The 20,288-nt window shown below is 38.8% G+C and overlaps 1 protein-coding gene across 1 annotated transcript in view; it reads right to left on the reverse strand.

Annotated features, from left to right (window-relative positions):
• Nucleotides 1-20,288, reverse strand: part of PJA2 (praja ring finger ubiquitin ligase 2) — a 72,802-nt gene that overhangs the window by 35,635 nt on the left and 16,879 nt on the right. Inside the window, exons 2-4 of the mRNA XM_061424530.1 lie at nt 16,681-16,798; nt 13,413-13,613; nt 10,727-11,777 (exon numbers count right to left, since the gene is read on the reverse strand). Of these exons, the coding sequence (XP_061280514.1) occupies nt 10,727-11,777; nt 13,413-13,613; nt 16,681-16,711 (1,283 nt within the window). The 5' untranslated portion in view covers nt 16,712-16,798. The remainder of the gene's footprint in view (nt 1-10,726; nt 11,778-13,412; nt 13,614-16,680; nt 16,799-20,288) is intronic.

The following is a 20,288-nucleotide window of genomic DNA, read 5'->3' on the forward strand; positions in this document are numbered from 1 at the left end:
TCAATTTATTTAAGACGCTTATGTTGAGGACTGGCAAACTATGCATCTCATTAGCCAAATCTGGCCCTGCAGCCTGTTTTACTTTTTAATGGTATGTGAGCCAAAAATGGTTTTTATATTTGATTTTGCCTCTTAGTCAGCAAAACCTAAAATAATTAATATCTGACCCTTTAAGAAAGTTTGTAGACACCTGGCCAACATCATTGCTACTCAATATATATAACGCTCATCTCTAAGTAGGTAACTTTTTAAGCATGTATCACCAGCCCTGACCACATACTAAGCTTTCATAACCACTAACTCCCCACCAAATATTTTTTAGATTTTTCACACTCCTTTTAAAAATTATGTATGTATAACAAAATTCATCTGCTATTTAAGTCCCTTTCTTGATTTTTTATCTGCTAATGGTATTATCCTGCCCTTAAGCTGGATAGATCTCTGACTCTTCACAAACTCCTCACACTTAAGTCTTCTCTTACTTCCCATTTTTTCTGTTCAATGGCTCTTATATCCTAGCTCCCTTTTCTCCATTTCCCCTAAAAAACTCTGGCTCAAGTGTTTTCTCCAAACCTAGACTTAAGACAATTATTAACTCAGTTCAGTTCAGTCACTCAGTCAAGTCCGACTCTGCGACTCCATGAAAAGCAGCACGCCAGGCCTCCCTGTCCATCACCAACTCTCAGAGTCTACCTAAACCCATGTCCATCAAGTCGGTGATGCCATCCAACCATCTCATCCTCTGTCGCCCCCTTCTCCAACCTTCAATCTTTCCCAGCATCAGGGTCTTTTCAAATGAGTCAGCTCTTCGCACGAGGTGGCCAAAGTATTGGAGTTTCAGCTTCAATATCAGTCCTTCCAACAAATATTCAGGACTGAGTTCCGTTAGGATGGACTGGTTGGATCTCCTTGCAGTCCAAGGGACTCTCAAGAGTCTTCTCCAACACCACAGTGCAAAGGCATCAATTCTTCAGCACTCAGCTTTCTTCACAGCCCAACTCTCACATCCATACATGACCACTGGAAAAACCATAGCCTTGACTAGACGGACCTTTGTTGGCAAAGTAATGTTTCTGCTCTTTAATATGATGTCTACGTTGGTCATAACTTTCCTTCCAAGGAGTAAGCATCTTAATTTCATGGCTGTAGTCACCATCTGCAGTGATTTTGAAGCCCAAGAAAATAAAGTCAGCCACTGTTTCCACTGTTTCCCCATCTATTTCCCATGAAGTGATGGGACCAGATGCCATGACCTTAGTTTTCTGGATGTTGAGCTTTAAGCCAACATTTTCACTCTCCTCTTTCACTTTTATCAAGAGGCTCTTTAGTTCTTCTTCACTTTCGTCATAAGGGTGGTGTCATCTGCATATCTGAGGTTAATGATATTTCTCCCGGCAATCTGATTCCAGCTTGTGCTTCTTCCAACCCAGCGTTTCTCATGATGTACTCTGCATATAAGTTAAATAAGCAGGGTGACAATATACAGCCTTGACATACTCCTTTTCCTATTTGGAACCAGTCTGTTGTTCCATGTCCAGTTCTAACTTTTGCTTCCTGACCTGCATACAGGTTTCTCAAGAGGCAGGTCAGGTCGTCTGGTATGCCCATCTTTTCCAGAATTTTCCACAGTTTATTGTGAACCACACAGTCAAAGGCTTTGGCATAGTCAATAAAGCAGAAATAGATGTTTTTCTGGAACTCTCTTGCTTTTTCAGATGATCCAGAGGATGTTGGCAATTTGATCTCTGGTTCCTCTGCCTTTTCTAAAACCAGCTTGAACATCTGGAAGCTCACGGTTCACGTATTGCTGAAGCCTGGCTCGGAGAATTTTAAGCGTTACTTTACTAGCTAGTGTCCCTAAATTTAACCCCAACTCTCTCAACTCAATTAAAAAGCATATTCTGAATATTCCTATCACTTTAATTTACATCAAACAGTACATTTATAATGTTACTCCAAAAATATTATATTTTATAATAAAATATTATAAGTAATAGATTTATATTAAAACAATATAGGAACTTCAACAGTTCCTCTCCACTAAGGCTTATTTCACACACATAAGCCATCTGCCTACAGCCCTCACAACTCTTGCTACAGGTGTCCAGTAACACTGTGCCTTAAGGTAATGCAGCTGAGAACACAGGTTCTGGAGTCAGCTGGCCTGGATTTGAATTCACCAGTTATTTGCTGTGGAAAAGTTATTTAACATCTCTGTGCCTTTACTGTGTCACCTATCAGAAGAATATAGTAATAGTATCCACTATCACACTGAGTTTATTTGAGGAGTAAATGGGTTAATATACAGAAAACATTCTAACAGGGCCTAGTAAAAGTATCATCAGCAACTATTAAGAAATCATTTTTTAAACAATACTTTTTTTTGTTACCTAAATACATTTTAGTTATCTCCTAAGCAATATTGGTAAAGTTCCAAATGTGATGTGCCAGCTTGATTATTTTTTTCTAATTCACATCAAAATAAATATATAATGATAAAATTACGAAAACTTTGTGCCATTTAATATTTTAGCCACTCGAAAAAATACTAGTGTATAGGAAAAAAAAGTTTTAACTTCGAATGGCACTGATGATTTACTACAATCTGATCCCAGTTATGAGTATATTCTCACATGCAACACTTTCCTTCCAATATGCTCTATTCCAAATACTGTCCCTCAAATATGAATTTTCATCACAATTATTGCTCCCACCACCACAAATGTTTTCACAATCACCTCACCTTCTTTTTTCATTTCAGGGCCAGATCATTCCTTCAAGACCTTCCCCTACAACACTGCTTCTTTTGTTTTTCAACTGATCCACAGACTAGCCTTCTTTTTTTTTTTTTTTAGGCAGATAAAGGCTTGTCTTTTATTGAATGAGTGATCTATGCAATTGCCGAGGCCACTATGTACAGAGCAGAGGGGGAGAACTTTATTTCTTGGTCTCTTCCTCCTTGGACAGAGTCTTAATGATTTCCTCTTTCTTGGCCTGGAGCCGCTCTTCACGGTGCTTGCGGGCTTCCTTGGTCTTAGACCTGCGGGCCTCAGCCTGGTCTGCCAGAAGCTTCTTGCGAGCCTTGTCTGCCTTCAGCTTGTGGATATGTTCTATGAGGATCCGCTTGTTTTTGAACACATTACCCTTCACCTTCAGGTACAATTCAGTCTGAACCACTGAAATGCAGCTGCTTCTGTAGCGCTGCATTTAAAGGCATCTTTCTTAAGTGCAAACTCAGTTTCTTTTCCCAGAAAAGCATCCAAGGAGATCTGCTTGTATTGTCAAGTATCTGTAAGCTCTTAGAAGTTAACTAAGACTGTATTATCAAATGATTTTAAATAGTGAATTTTCAGTGATATCAGTTTATTTAAAAAGGACCAACAATCTTCTTTAGCATACGTTCTCTAGAAATTAATACACATGGACGATATAAATGGTAAAAAGTAATATCGATAATTTCCTATTACTATTTCATTCTGAACATTATTATCTATGACAAATTTCCCAATTTAATGTCTGTTACTAATTTGTAGCTCTAAAAATCCAAATTGGTTCAGAGAGCTAGTCAAAGGAAATTTAACTATGATTAAGATTTCTTACTACGAAAAGCAAAAAACCTACCACAGATTATTTCTTTACTGAAGAAACAAGATACTGTATATAACATCAGGTAAAGTTCCATCTATGATGTATGACAGCCTTTTTCACCCTAACGGTGGAATACGATGATGGCAAGAGCAAGCTTTGAAGTCTGACAGTTAGCTTAAGATCTGCTCAGTACTTATAGGACAAGCCTGGACAATGAATGAACTTCCCTGAGTTCACTTTCCCTCATCTGTAAAATTAGGATATTAATGTTTCCCTTTCAAGTCTACAGTGATGTTTAAATGAAAAACAGATAAAATGTTTTGCACAATTTTCAGAAAATGGCAAACATTTAATAAAAGTGGTAGTTACTTCTTTCATTGTATAACCTACCTGCTTAGAAATTTCAATAGGATTTCCTGCCAGCACACCACCATTTTCCTCCTTTCTCTACCAAAGGAAATCTGCTCAATACCTTCTGGTCTGTCTTACTGAACAGACAAACTGACAGTATTGTCAGTCTCCTGGTCCCCTGACAGCTTTACACCAGAGCTCAGCAAATTATGCCCCAGTGCAAAAGCAGAATCTGCCCACCCGTCTGTTTTTCGGTGGCATGGAAGCTAAGGGTGTTTTTTGCATTTTAAAACGCTCATGTAAGTATCCACATAATATACTCAATTTTGTCTTTTGGTCCACAGAGCTTAAAATATTTACTATCTACTTAATCTTTAAAAAAAAGTTTGCAGACCCCAAAGAAGACATAGCAAAGAAGCATCCAACACAGATCAGTGGAAGAGAAACCGTGGAGCAGAAAAGTGTGAGCAAACAGCTCAGTGGCAGCACTGAAGTCACAGAAGATGTATACAGAGTAAAAAATCAATTAGCTATGGAAACTAGAGAATATAGAAATAATAAAGGGAATTAAAATTTTGAGGCATTTAATAAGAGTAGATAGTGAAATAAAAGAAGCAGTGGGTGTGAAACATTTATTCTGAAAACTCAGCAGTGGAAAACATAAACAGGCAAGTAATAAAAAGAGGAAGCAAGATCAATGAACGTTGCCCCCAGGATTTATAAAATTGAAGGAAACTAGGGGTAAAGACAATAAATAAGCAAGATATCAGGCACAACTGCTAAAGAAAAAATTTCGGAAGAAATTTAAAATAGGAACCAATACCAACATATTATGTTAGTATGCTAATATGTATTCTTATGGAGGAGCGGAAAACAAGATGGATCACACTCTACTATTTCAGTATCTCTGGGAAAGTAGAGACACAGTTAATCAACTGAGTGACATGACGATAAGTAACTAAAAGAAAAAGATTGCAAAATAATTTTTCAAGAACAAGCAACAGAACAAACACGACGAAGATTCATCTTGGACTGGTGAGCACTCATTTGTTGTTGATTATAAAAGCACACGAGTCAAACACTTTAAATTTCTCAAAGTAAAAACGAAAACACCACTGTGCGTTCCACATAGTCTTTCACTAGTACTGTCTTCCATCAGGATTCAGAACCATACTCAAAAGCAGAAAACTGTAACTTACTCAAATACTACGCTCTTTACAGATTTAATTGTGAACCAAGAACCGTTTTTCATATAAATAAAATTATATGTGGTTTCCGTTGCTGTTCGTTGTTCAGTTGCTCAGTCGTGTCTGACTCTCTGCCACCCCATGGACTGCAGCATGCCAGGTTTCCCTGTCTTTCACTACCTCCCAGAGTTTCCTCAAACTCACGTCTATTGTCGATGATGCCATCCAACCACCTCACCCTCTGTTACCCCCTTCTCCTCCTGCCCTCAATCTTTCCCAGCATCACGGTCTTTTCCAATGAGTCAGTTCTTTGCATCAGGTGGCCAAAGTACTGGAGCTTCAGTTTCAGCCTCAGTCCTTACAGTGGATACTTAGGGCTGATTTCCTTTAGGATTGACTGGTTGGATTTCCCTGCAGTCCAAGGGACTCTCAAGAGTCTTCTCTTGCACCACAGTTCAAAAACATCAATTCTTTCATGCTCAGCCTTCTTTATAGTCCAACTCTCACATCCGTACATGATTAATGGAAAAACCATAACTTTTGACTACTATATGGACCTTCGTCAGCCAAGTAATATCTCTGCTTTTTAAAACACCACCTAGATGTGTCGTAGCTTTTCTTCCAAGGAGCATCTTTGAATTTCATGGCTGCAGACACTGTCCTCAGTGATTCTGGAGCCCAAGAAAATAAAGCCTCTCACTGCTTCCACTGTTTCCCCATCTATTTGCCATGAAGTGATGGGACCGGATGTCATGATCTTAGTTTTCTGAATGCTGAGTTTTAAGTCAGCTTTTCCACTCTCGTCTTCTACCTTCATCAAGAGGCTCTATAGTTCCTCTTTGCTTTCTGCCATAAGGGTGGTGTCCTCTGCATCTCTGAGCTTACTGACAATTCTCCCAGCAATCTTGATTCCAGCTTGTGCTTCATTCTGGCATCTGGCGTGATGGACTTTGCATCTAAGTGGTTTTTCTATCATATTCAAAAGAGCTACATGCACCCCAACGTTCACGGCAGCACTGTTTACAGCAGCCAGGACACGGGAGCAACCGGTCATCCATTGAGAGGTGCATGGATAAAGAAGTTGTGGTGCATATATACGGTGGAATATTACTCACCCATAAAAAGGAACAAATTTGAGTCAGCTGAATTGAGGTGGATGAACCTAGAGCCTATTACGCACAGTGAAGCAAGTCAGAAAGAGAAAAGCAAATATAAAATCACAGATATATGGAACCTAGAAAAATGGTACTGATGAACCTATTTGCAGGGCTGGGACAGAGATGCAAGCACAGAGAACATACTTGTGGACACAGTGAGGGAAGGAGAAAGTGGGACAAATTGAGAAGAGCAGCACTGAAATATACAGACACTTAGTGGGCAGGTGCTGTGTAACAAAGGGAGTTCAAGCTTGGTGCTCTGTGACCATCTAGAGGGGTGGGATGGGGGTGGTGGGGAGGAGGCTCAAGAGGGAGGAGATAAATGTAGATACATGTATACTTACAGCTGATTCACACCTATTATACAGCAGAAACCAACACATTATAAAGCAATTATCCTCCAATTAAAAAAAATTATATGTGGTTTCTAGACAAAATACTTTATGTACAAATCCTAGTTAGAAAGAAGCAGCAAAATCAGCCCTAATCAACCTCTGAGTCCCTAAATCTCACAAGGAATTGATCTGTCTTCTCTGATATTTATATATTTATATCACCCCAAAAAATTAAACTATATATAAGCTTCGGGAAGAATGAAATTTTAGATAGTTTTCTTATCTGACCAGCTGTGGATCAAAAACACTTTTCAAATTTTATTGGAAATACGTGAGAAGGAAATTATATTAAAAAGTATGGTGTTGGAGAAGACTCTTGAGAGTCCCTTGGACTACAAGGAGATCCAACCAGTCCATCCTAAAAGAAATCAGTCCTGAATATTCATTGGAAGGACTGATGCTGAAGATGAAGCTCCCATACTTTGGCCACCTGATGTGAAGAACTGACACATTGGAAAAGACCCTGATGCTGGGAAAGATTGAAGGCAGGAGGAGAAGGGGACAAGAGAGGATGAGATGGTTGGATGGCATCACTGACTCAATGGACATGAGTTTGAATAAACTCTGGAAGTTGGTGATGGACAGGGAGGCTTGGCGGGCTGCAGTCCATGGGGTGGCAAAGAGTCGGACATGACTGAGTGACTGAACTGATTATATAATTCTTGGCATTCTCAAAAACAGTATATTAAACATAATCTAAGCAGTTTGGGGCTTTTTACTAGTATTAACACTGAACTATGTTGTGATAAAATGATACGATAGCAGTTGTTCAAATCTATAAGTCTGCTTCATTTAATAAATAAAACCCAATAGTTAGGTTTCTTCTTTTTTTGGCCTCATCGTGGGGCTTGTGGGAGCTTAGTCTCCCAACCAGGGATCAAGCCCTGGCCCTTGGCAGTGTGCAGTCGCAACCACTGGACTGCCAGGGAAGTCCCTAGGTTTCTTCTTGAATTGTGTCTGCCTTTTACAACTTTCTGGTCTTTTCCCTTAATAGCAAAATACTGTAATCTACGACTCCCTAGGTATGCCTGAGGAACAAAGTTATTTATCCCCGATTTATTCCTTTTAAACTATGAACTTGGAAACAAGATAAAAAGTTTTGCTAAAATACTAGAGTATGTGCTTACAGATCTTTGCTTTGGCTGTTCATAGATATTTCACTTGTTGTGAGATAGTATGATCAGAGGAGCTTTCTTCACAGCTTTCAACTAACACATAGGAGAGGAAAGGAGCTTAATTTAGCCTCATGGTAACTATCTGTATATTCTGTCTTTCTCATAAGGCTGATGAAGATCAAGGCAACAGGAATCATTATTATTTGTATTTACAGAGTACCTGGAACAAAATGTGACCTTTAGGAGGAGTTCAATAAATTCTTTTTAAATGAATCAAATCCACATCAACTATAAGTAATATTCCTTTCATTCTCCCCAAGTCATCAACAACAAAAAGTTGTCCTGACATGTTTACATTAGATAAGGTAAGGTTTCTTACCTTTTAAGCAAGGTTAAGGCCTAGGGACAGAAAAACTCTGAAAAAAAACTTAAGTACTATAAGAAGTGGTCAGGAGATGGCACACCTCTTTTCAGAACAATTAGGCCCAAGGTTAAAATCTGCTGCCATGGGCAAAAGGCTCTTTTAAACTCAAGATCTTGTGCTCAAACAGTTATTAACATTCTCAGGGTATGTTTCAAAAAAGCCGAGTATGAACCTTAACTCTTTGGTCTAATTCCAAGTCTGGTAATTATACGCTGCCTATTAAAATTCCCCTTGCAGTTCTAATTTAATAAGGTGGTGTTCAGTTCCTGTCAAACAGCTCAGAACAACTCTACCAGCTGCAATGCTTATCCCATAAAGTATAATGTTTCACATGTGATTAAATGATCATTTAGAATTTTTCAGGGAAGCAAACATTCTTTAAAATATTTTCTACTTATAAACAATAAACTATGTATTTTTAAGTGGCCAAAAAAATCCTATACCTTAAAATGTCACAGTAAATTTTAGTTTACTTTATTGATAAAAGAGTTCTACTTGTAGCTATTATACTATTAACATGATGAGAAAACTCTTCAGGTATATCATCTTTAAGTTTTATAAAGCAGAGAAAATACAAAAACCTCGCAGACTCAAAACTATCCTTTTTCTGGTGGTTGGCAAATAGCATAAATATTTCAGCAACTTCATTAGATGACATTAGGCTTGACTACAAAATGCAAACTAAAGAGGTTTTTATTTTTGATTAATGTGTCTATAGTGGAGAAAGCATAGCCAAGCTAAATGATTTTCTTCAAAAAAGCAAAAATGTGGTTAAAAAAAAAGTACACCAACCTTATACTTTCAAATCATAAGATATCTAGGATTATTAAGTTGTTTTTAACAGTAATCTAAAGGTCTAACAGATGTTCACAATCCAATCCAAAAACCTTAGGGCTGAGTATGCTTCAGAATTTAGAACTTCAACCTCCCCTCCGCAAGATTTAGAAATACTACCTAACATTACCAATGGAGTCTAAGCCAGCACCAGAAATCAAATGTTTTCATATTTCTGCAGTCAAATGTATGAATACTTGAAAAAGGGCCTAATTTTAGTTCAGATCTAGATCTGCAATCAAGACTAGTCAGGTTTTGTGGTCAATTTCTGTTTTTAGAACTTTATGGATTTTGGATAAAAGACTGCACCTAAACTGAAAAAGCAGAAGTCAGTCACGCACAAGTTCTTAACTTCAAGACAACAGTAGAAATATTTCAACTATTTCTACAAGTTACATATGCTTTATTATGGAAGCTTAATTTATACATCCCCCCCCAAAAATCAAGACAATTTTATTAATTTTATGATGTGAAAGAAAATATATAAAATGCATTCATATTCACAAGGATAAATTTCTTCCTTTGCAGAACTTTCTAGTTAAAAAAAAAAAACGAAAACTATTTTTTTAAATTGATAAAATCTTGAAATTGCACTGCAATTGAGCATTCCAAGGGTTACCACAAGCGTAAAAGAATAGATAAAAGTCTAGACTCTGGGGTACTGAAAAGTCAGCAGCTGGACAAAGAAATTCTTCATTTCTCTGTTCTTTCTGTTGTCTTACAGTATGGGAAAAAAAGGAATCTATGGAAGAGGAATCAGAATGCTTCTTATAAGAAAAGTTATATGTTCTCTACAGTGGTGAAGAACAGAGGGCCTGGAGTTAGTAAGTAGACAATCAAATTCCAGGTCCACCTTTTACTAGCTTGTGACCTTAGGAAGTTAGTAAATACTTTTATGTCTCAGTTTCATCTACAAATGTGGAAAATAACAAATGTACCAAAGTTACTAATGAAAAATAAATGCCAAATAAAAATAAATAAAAAATAAACTGATAGGAACAGCAACAGGAAGAATAAACAGGTGGTATTAATAAATATTGGCAAAGTTAACACAATATCATCAACCAAAATTTCCTTGATCTTAACCACATTTTAAATCCAGACTGGCTTAACATTTAGAAATTTTTAAAAATACAACAAATGTTTACCTTGCATTTTATCAGTATTAACTGAAATACCACGAATTGAAATAATTAGTATCGCTATCCTTTTTTAATAATGAATAGTTATTACCTGAACTTTTAAGATCCATAAACTACTGAAACACCTCAGAGAGCGTTTCTATGAAAAACTAACCAGTATGCATGGTTAGCAATGGGTAAATAAAAATATGTGGTAAGTCAAAATAGCTAATTCCATGACCATGCCAGAGAGCCCATCCACCAAACATAAATGGTCAGTCAGTTCAGTTCAGCTGCTCAGTCGTGTCCGACTCTTTGCGACCCCATGAATCACAGCACGCCAGGCCTCCCTGTCCATCACCAACTCCCGGAGTTCACTCAGACTCACATCCATTGAGTTGGTGATGCCATCAGCCATCTGATCCTCTGTCGTCCCCTTCTCCTCCTGCCCCCAATCCCTGCCAGCATCAGGGTCTTTTCCAATGGGAAGTGGTACTAGAAAATAAACCACTTTGCTCACTATACAATCTCACAAAGCACTGCACAAAACTCACCTGTCTTCATCTTTGTCATACAGTTGGTAATAATCCCCACAGCCATTCCAAAATGTGCTCTCCACAGCCCCTTGCCTCGCTGGGGCTCCGCTTTCTGCTGCTAGCTGGCGATCCTCTGTGTCCCTCTGCGTGACTCTTGCGAAAGGCAGATCCAAGAACATACAGTCATGTTCTCCGTCATACTCATCGCATTTTATTAAGAGGTCATCTGAGCCATTTTCCTCAACTTCCAAAGCCTCTCTCCACCTCTGAACACTTCTTTGTTTGGCCTCATGCCTATTCAAACCTGATTCTGGGTCCACCTGGCTTGAACTTATCACTTTCCTAACTTTGGGCCTCACCACCTGCTCAAGAGAATTGCCCTGGTTTTTGCCCCTATCACTGGTGTTTTGTTCACTGCAAATATGCCTGGGAGCACAGGCTGAATCTTCAGTTGAATTTTCTCTTTGTCTTTCCTGGCTAGTATTATTTTGTTGTTTCTTTCTAACCACTTCATCTTCAGAAGAGGACGTCTGAAATTCCTGGTTGTTCTGACTGACAAACTCAGTATTATCAGTAGACCTTTCCACTAAAGGTGCTGAATCTACCTCTCCAAACGCATCTCTTAATTCACAGTTGAAAGAGGGAGCTGTTGGTGAGAGACCAGTGTATGCCTCTGCCTCTCCATTTTCCAGCTCAAATACCGTATCACCCAGTGCTGCCTGATAGCTGCCACCTTCCACAACGCCTGCAGAGAGCTGAAGATGGCCATTATCCTCTCCGTGTCTGCCGTCTGGATCGTAAGAGTCAGTATGAGCCAATGTAACTCCATGCTGGACGCCTGAAGCATTACAGACTCCTGGAGTACGCTCTCCCTCAGAGTGACTGTGCAGATCTGTGCTGCTCCCTAAGGGCTCCCTGCCTTCCTCGCTATGACGCACTGCAGCAAAGGATGGAGTGCTCTCAATGGTTTGGTTCAATGCTGTATCACAAATGGGAATTTCTGCTTCACTTTTTTCAAATAAAGGGTCACTGGGTACAGAAGAATGAACTTGATCCAGTGGACTGGAACCTTCACAGAACAAAAGAAAACATATTTAGAGGGGCTAATTTAGATAACATTTAATAATGACTCTTTAACTAGAAACCATACCAATTATCACCTATTTGAGAACATGAGTGAATCTCTCTGACGGGTGCTTCTACACTCCCTAACTTAACCGGGAGCGGCAGACTGGTTACCCTGTGAGCTCATTTATGCCATTGTATAGCCTCTCAGTATCCTCTCTCTCGGACATCTCCTGCAGGTCTTTCACCCAAATCCTAATACTTAAAACGTTCTAAACAAGATATTTAAAAGACAAACTAATGAGAGACCTGAGAGAAGTCACAGGGTAATCAATCTACTCTTCCAGTTGTTGGAATGGGCAATTCAAACTTAAAATTATTTTATTACATGTAGATTTCTTTAAAGTGTTTATAATAGCTATAAGAACAGCAGATCTAACAGAAATGAGACTGTTATATGTCAATTCAGAAGATTATATCTCAGTCACTAGATACATAATATTAAAATTTCTATCCCCAAAATGAACTGTTATAACATATCTACAATGAGTTAACTTCAGTTATGTTACAGCTATGACTGAAAAAGAACAAAAAAGTCAATATATTGATTTTCTTTGTCATCGTTTCTAAGAACTATGAGACAAGAGTAAAATGCTATATACTCTACAAATTACTTTCAGCACAACTATCTTTTACACTAATGTATAACTAGAAAAAATAAAGACACCAAGACCTGTTGAAACAAAATTTTACAAATTATAAAGTTGTCCTGTCATATCACAAAAAGGCTTCTTTAGCAGAATGACCTTAGCTAATAATTCATATTCTTGAACATAAATGACAGAAAAAAAACAACCCTAGAATTATCAAGTTTGCTCAGGATAAAAAGAAACTGACATTCCAGTCCAAAAATGTGTAGTTACAGTACATGGATCGTTGTTATTCTTTAGTTGTTAAGTGTGACCAACTCTTTGCGACCCCGTGGATTGCAGCCTACTAGGCTCTTCTGTCCATGGGATTTCCCAGGCAAGAACACTGGAGTGGGCTGCCATTTCCTACTCCAGATCTTCCCGACCCAGAGATCGAACCCGCCTCGCCACACTGGCAGGCGGATTCTTCACCACTGAGCCACCTGGGAAGCCACAGTACATGGATACCTGCAAAATACTTTTTGAGTAATGAATAATTAAGGCATTTTAATTAAATAACTATTACTTGACCTTTGTATTTTATATAATGATTCTAAAAATATCAAAATAACCAAGTTAAATTATTTAGAGATATAAATAAAACCAAACAACAAAAAAAGCTATTTAAACGTAATATGCAGGGGAGAATATACTCAGTGCACATTTAAAAAAACAAATTTTTTTTTCCTTGAACATTTCCACTGGCGAAATGATGTGACAATGTAATCACTGCAATGACAATGCAGTTACAGATTAACGACTGGCCATATTCTACTTTCTTCTATGTATATACTATTAAGCTTATAGAAAATTTAAAATAGAAATTCTTGATAGGAAATGTACAGCATTTATACTCAAGACACACGTAAAATCCACTTACTATTTCAAGCATCACAAGATCAATGTTTACATCGCTATTAACAGCTTTTAAATAACTCCAGGCTGCATACCTGAGGAATTGTCTTTTGGAACATCATCCATTTCCAACACTTCATAGTCATCACCAGCCCGACCTAAGCTTCTTTCATGCCTGGTCATACATGGTTTAAAACTGACATATGCATGTCTTCTGCCATATCTCCTGCCTGTGATTGTCTGATATCCTCCTGCTGGTTTCGGCCAGGCAGCCTTGCTAGAGTCTTGATCCATTGCTGAAAAACAGAGTTAAAAATAAGAGGCACAGCGATGGCTTTCGTTGTGACATTTGGGGTACTGTTTCAACATATATGCATGCTATTATCTGTCAAATCATATGCTACTGAACACCAAGTGCCCCTTACGAGTAATATAAAACTAACTTGAAAAGTAAGCATGAAATATTACTTTCTGAGTTATGTGACTCCCTTCATCCCTCCCCCAAATATCTTTTCTTGATTCCTTCAAGGTATTGCAGCTTTTTACAACATAACCTACTCCAAATTTTTTCCACATGCCAAATTACTATACTGTAAAAGCTGCTAAAGGATTGGAGAATGATCCTTCAAATTATCTAAGTACCTTATGTATAACTGCTCAATACAAATTTGTTGAGTGAATTACTTGCATATAATGGTTTCAATGACATTAAAAGTGAATAAAATCCAGTCAAATTGCTGTTCAGTTGTTCAGTCGTGTCCGATTCTCTGTGACCCCATGGACTGCAGCACCCCAGGATTCCCTGTCCTTCACTATTTCCCAGAGTTTGCTCAGACTCATGTCCATCGAGTTGGTGATGCCATCCAGCCATCTTGTCCTCTATCGTCTTCTCCTCCTGCCTTCAATCGTTCCCAGCATCAGGGTCTCTTCTAATGGCTCTTCATATCAACTGGTCAAAGTACTGGAGCTTCAGCTTCAACATGAGTCCTTCCAATGAACACCCAGGACTGATCTCCTTTAGGATGGACTGGTTGGATCTCCTTGCAGTCCAAGGGACTCTCAAGATTCTTCTCCAACACCACAGTTCAAAAGCAGCACGAATTCTTCGGCCTTCAGCCTTCTTTATAGTCCAACTCACAACCACACATGATTACTGGAAAAACCACAGCTTTGGCTATACGGACCTTTGTCAGCAAAGTAATGTCTCTGCTTTTTAATATGCTGTCTAGGTTTCTCACAAGTAATTTCTTTAATGCTATCTGTACTATTACAAAGAACCAACTGGACCACAATAAAATATATTCCAAAGATTAGGATCAAGTAAAACTCTCCAAAAGAAAACAGTGGTGAACCAAGTCAAACTTTTCAAAACTACCAATGTTATACGCATGGTAAGAAAAGTCAAAAACATCTGAACAACTCAAGTACTAAGTTCTGATGCCTAAGGGATATATAACAGCAAAGATTAGTATCTTTGACTAAGTAGGCCATTATCTCACATCTACACATATAATAAATTTGCTTAGTCATCTGGATTTTACCTATGTAATGCAGGAACTAATAAACAAAATATTTCCTCACAGTATATGGAATAATCAGTAAATTAAAGTTACATATTTCTGTTTTAGGGTATTAGAATAAAAAATATAATTGCTTCTAAGCACAAATTCCAAATCCAAAGAAAGGCAATGCCAAAGAATGCTCAAACTACCACACAACTGCACTCATCTCACATACTAGTAAAGTAATGCTCAAAATCCTCCAAGCCAGGCTTCAGCGATACATGAATCGTGAACTTCCAGATGGTCAAGCTGGATTTAGAAAAGGCAGAGGAACCAGAGATCAAATTGTCAACATCCGCTTGATCACAGAAAAAGCAAGAGAGTTCCAGAAAAACATCTACTTCTGCTTAACTGACTATGCCAAAGCCTTGGACTGTGTGGATCACAATAAACTGTGGAAAATTCTTCAAGAGATGGCAATACCAGACCACCTGACCTGCTTCCTTAGAAATCTGTATGCAGGTCAGGAAGCAACAGTTAGAACTGAACATGGAACAACAGACTGGTTCCAAATCAGGAAAGAAGTATGTCAAGGCTGTATATTGTCATACTTATATGCAGAGTACATCATGAGAAACACTGGGCTGGATGAAGCACAAGCTTGAATCAAGATTGCCAGGAGAAATATCAATAACCTCAGATATGCAGAGGACACCACCCTTATGGCAGAAAGTAAAGAAGAACTAAAGAGCCTCTTGATGAAAGTGAAAGAGGAGAGTGAAAAAGTTGGCTTAAAGCTCAACATCAGAAAACTAAGATCATGGCATCCAGTCTCATCACTTCATGGCGAACAGATGGGGAAACAGTGGGAACAGTGGCTGACTTTATTTTTCTGGGCTCCAAAATCACTGCGGATGATGATTGCAGCCATGAAATTAAAAGACACTCTCCTTGGAAGAAAAGCTATGACCAACCTAGACAGCATGTTAAAAAGTAGAGACATTACTTTGCCAACAAAGGCCCATCTAGTCAAGGCTATGTTTTTACCAGTAGTCATGTATGGATGTGAGAGTTGGACTATAAAGAAAGCTGAGCGCTGAAGAACTGATGCTTTTGAACTGTGGTGTTGGAGAAGATTCTTGAAGTCCCTTGGAAAGCAAGGAGATCCAACCAGTTCATCCTAAAGGAAATCAGTCTTGAGTGTTCACTGGAAGGACTGATGCTGAAGCTGAAACTCCCATACTTTGGCCACCTGATGCGAAGAGCTGACTCATTTGAAAAGACCCTGATGCTGGGAAAGATGGAAGGAAGAAGAGAAGGGGACAACAGAGGATGGGACGGTTGGATGGCATCACTGACTCAACGGACATGAGTCTGGGTGAACTCCGGGAGTTGGTGATGAACAGGGAGGCCTGGCATGCTGCGGTCCATGGGGTCACAAAGAGTTGGACACGACTGAGCGAGTGAACTAAACTGATGACTCCAGAACCAGTATCTTTAACAACACCTCCAAATAAATAGTCTCCAAACTGTAAACCACAATAGATGCCAAGGGGGTAGGAAAAGAAAATATAACAATTTCTATTTATACTCATTTTTGTGTGCTGTGATTCATGGGGTTGCAAAGAGTTGGACACGACTGAGCGACTGATCTGATCTGATCTGACTGTATAAAAAATTAGAAATTAAGCTTTATAAATATTCAGTACATGGATTGAAACCGGCCTTAAATAATACCAAGATTAAAAAAAATAAATAAATAAATAATACCAAGATTAAACATCATATACAGTACACAAGGAATCCAGAGGGGAAAATACGAAGTCCTCAATCTAGAGTAACCAACACAGACTTTGCTTACCTGCTGGCTCTTTTTCAATGTACTGTGACATATATGGCAGTTTCCGTGTGCCCAGTTCAGTGGAATTATGGATGTGATTTAGTTTTTACTCACACAATGGATAAGCTGCAGAAGATTCCTACAAAGAAACCACAGATTAAATACAACATTAATAAAGCAGAAGCACAAAACAAAATGCCAAAACACACACTTCTAGTGAAGTTCTTAACTTGCCCATAACAACACAATAATATACACTGGATTTGATATGACAATCAAAAAAATCTCAAAACTATGAAGATGGCTATTTGAAAACATTTAGTATCCTCTCAGAAAACCTTGCCTTAAGTACATATCATCCTTAAGAAAGACAATGATGATAATACATGAATAATTTATAAGTACATAAGCAAATATATTGGAGAAGGCAATGGCACCCCACTCCAGTACTCTTGCCTGGAAAATCCCATGGACGGAGGAGCCTGGTGGGCTGCAGTCCGTTGGGTCGCTAGGAGACAGACACGACTGAGTGACTTCACTTTGACTTTTCACTTTCATGCATTGGAGGAGGAAATGGCAACCCACTCCAGTGTTCTTGCCTGGAGAATCCCATGGACAGAGGAGTCTGGTGGGCTGCTGTCTATGGGGTCGCACAGAGTCGGACATGACTGAAGCGACTTAGCAGCAGCAGCAGCAAGCAAATATATTAGAAGTGTGGATTGGGGTATGTGACCAAACTTATGTTATATAGTACTTTGGGCATCTAATACAAACTATGCTATCTTTGCTTGTCCATCAAACACTAAAGTTCCCTTAGCTCTGCCACTGTTAAACGAAGTCAACCCTAAGAACACAAACTTCATTTAAAAATGTATAATGGCTTATGACAATAAGTGTAAAAAATGATAAATTGACTATTAGAATAGTCAACTGACCAGATATTTTAATCCCAAAGAAGAAACTATTCTAAATCAGGAAAACAAAATTTACCATGTAACATATAAAAACTTCATGTTTTCAAATTAAGCCATTTATTTAGTATTTTAAAAGTTACAACCTGTGCTTTTTTTTTAAAGTTTGGCAAGAGCTTAATTTTTTATTTCAACACCTTAACACCTGAGCTACTGCTAACTGCCCACCACCAACTTAAAGTTATTAGAAGATGACAGCTCTGAAAATTAGTTTCAATCTATATGCTATCTGTCTAGCCATACAGCTAGCTATAAATTAACACATATAAAAGTATACATACACATTCTCCATATAAATTATAACCCAGCAATAGGCTGTGTACTGCTCTAATATTGCTGAATCAAGTCAGATTGTTAACAATAGCTAAAAGGGAAAGGAATATCAAAAAAATAATCCTGCCATACTGGCAAAAATACAAACTGATTAATACTGTTTTAATAATAACAAAAATAATCTGCAATAACTTGCATCTTCACAGATTCACACTACAATACATGGCAGACTTAAAGGATGGCCATGGATTTAAGTTCATGGATATTTTATCCAAAGCCTTTCCTTTGAAATAAGGCAATATTCCGGGCACTATTTTCAGTGCTGAAGATATAAAAATGAACAAAATAGACAAATACTCCTGCCATCTTAAGCCCTCCTAAAATTGCAGTACGGGGTACAGATACTAAACAAAACAAACAAGAAATAAATGTTAGACCGTACACGTGTGTGCGCGTGCTCAGGCGCTCAGTGGTGTCAGTCTTCTTGTGACCCCATGGACTTGGAGCCCACCAGGCTCCTCTGTCCATGGGACTTTTCCAGGCAAGAACACTGAAGTAGGCCACCATTTCCTCGTCCAGGGAGATCTTTCCCATCCAGGGATTGAACCTGTGTCTCCTGCATTGGCAGGCGGATTCCTTACCACTGATCCACTTGGGAAGCCCACAGACAACATCCATGGACCAAAACAGAGCAGGGACTCAAGAGCTGCTAGGAGTATGTGGTTTAAAACAGCATAGTTAGGGAAGGCTTCACCAAGAAGGGATCATTGGGCAAATACCCGTGAGAGAGGGATCCCCATGTGTGGGAAAGAACATCCTCAGCAGTATAAAAGGAGACTCTGAAGTGAAGATTCCCAGAAGTGACCATGGCAAGAAGGTCTGGGGTGGAATGAACAAGAAAGTAACAGATGAGGTCAGAAAGTAAATTATGGATGGGGGAGTGAAATGGAACTGATCACATAAGTCTTTACAAGGTAAGACCAGAAAGTCAAAGTGAAAGTCACTCAGTCATGTCTGACTCTTTGCAACCCCATGGACTGTTCATGGAGTTCTCCAGGCCAGAATATTGGAGTGGGTAGCCCTTCCCTTCTCCAGGGGATCTTCCCAACCCAGGAATTGAACTGGGGTCTCCTGCATTGCAGGCAGATTCTTTACCAGCTGAGCTACCAGGGAAGCCCACTATAAGAAATGTAGGTGTTATTCTTAGTGAGATGGAAAACCACCAAATAGTTCTCAGAGGAGACATTACCTAACTTGTTTTAAAAGGAACACTCTGGCTACTGTGTTTAGACTGAAGGGGAACAGGGTCAAAGGTAGGAGACTGGTTAGAAAGCTATGAAAATACTGACACGAGATCACAGTGGTTTGGACCAGGGTAAAAATAGAGGCAGTGAGAATTTACCAGATTGTGGATATATTTTGAAAGCAGAGGCAACAAAATTTTCTGATATAGGTTATGAAGTAAGGTCAGAATCTGAGGTTGATTCCTAAGTTTTACAGCCCAGGCAACTAGAAAAACAGACAGGCCATTACCTGATGTAGGAAATTTGTGGAAGAAGCAGGTTTGGAGAAAGTATACTTAGTTTACTTCTGGATGTGTCAAATCTGAGGTATCTACTAGATATCCAAGTAGAAATGTTAAATAAGAGGCTGGAGTTGACTGGAGAATTCTGAACTGCCAGTATAATTTGGGAGTTATCAGGATATAGATTAATATTCAAAAAGGGTTTGTTCGAGATGGCCCCTAAAATTAAGAGGTCAGGGGAAAAGAAGTACCCGGAAAACTAACCAACCAGTGAGAGAGGCAGGTGAGAGAACAAAAAAACTCTAGGAGTGTGGATGCCAATGAAGAAAGCACCTCAGACCAGAGAACTGATCCACTGGGCCAAACTGCTGCTACAAGAAAAGCGTGGCGAGGATCTGTAACTGACCCCAGACTGAGCCACAGGGAAGGTCACTGGAGCTCTTGACAACGGCGTCTTTGGTAGAACGCTGAACACAGAAGCCGCATCAGAGCATGCCGTTGAGAGAGAGAGGTGCTAAGAGTACAGAAATCATTAAAAGCTCCCTGTTTCTTAATCATACTTTTTTTCAACATAAATCCATTTCTTTCTAAAAGATTCTTTTTGGAGCCCTCCAACTGCCTGATAGAAACTAAGTCTGCTTGCTTTCAAGACCCGACTACTTCTGGGCTATCTTCTGGTTGGGTTTGAGTTAGGTCCCCTGATTTGAAACCCACGTTCTCCCCTCTTTACCTTGTTTCAGGAACAGGGGTGTGTTCCTTTTATTAGTAGATTCTCAAGTAATTGTTTTAGCAATTTTATGTAAGTAGGTAAAAGTTGAGTCTTTACATATCAAAATATTTCCTCTTTCCATCACACTCTT

The sequence above is a fragment of the Bos javanicus genome, chromosome 7 (assembly GCF_032452875.1).
Source record: "Bos javanicus breed banteng chromosome 7, ARS-OSU_banteng_1.0, whole genome shotgun sequence".
NCBI lineage: Eukaryota > Metazoa > Chordata > Mammalia > Artiodactyla > Bovidae > Bos > Bos javanicus.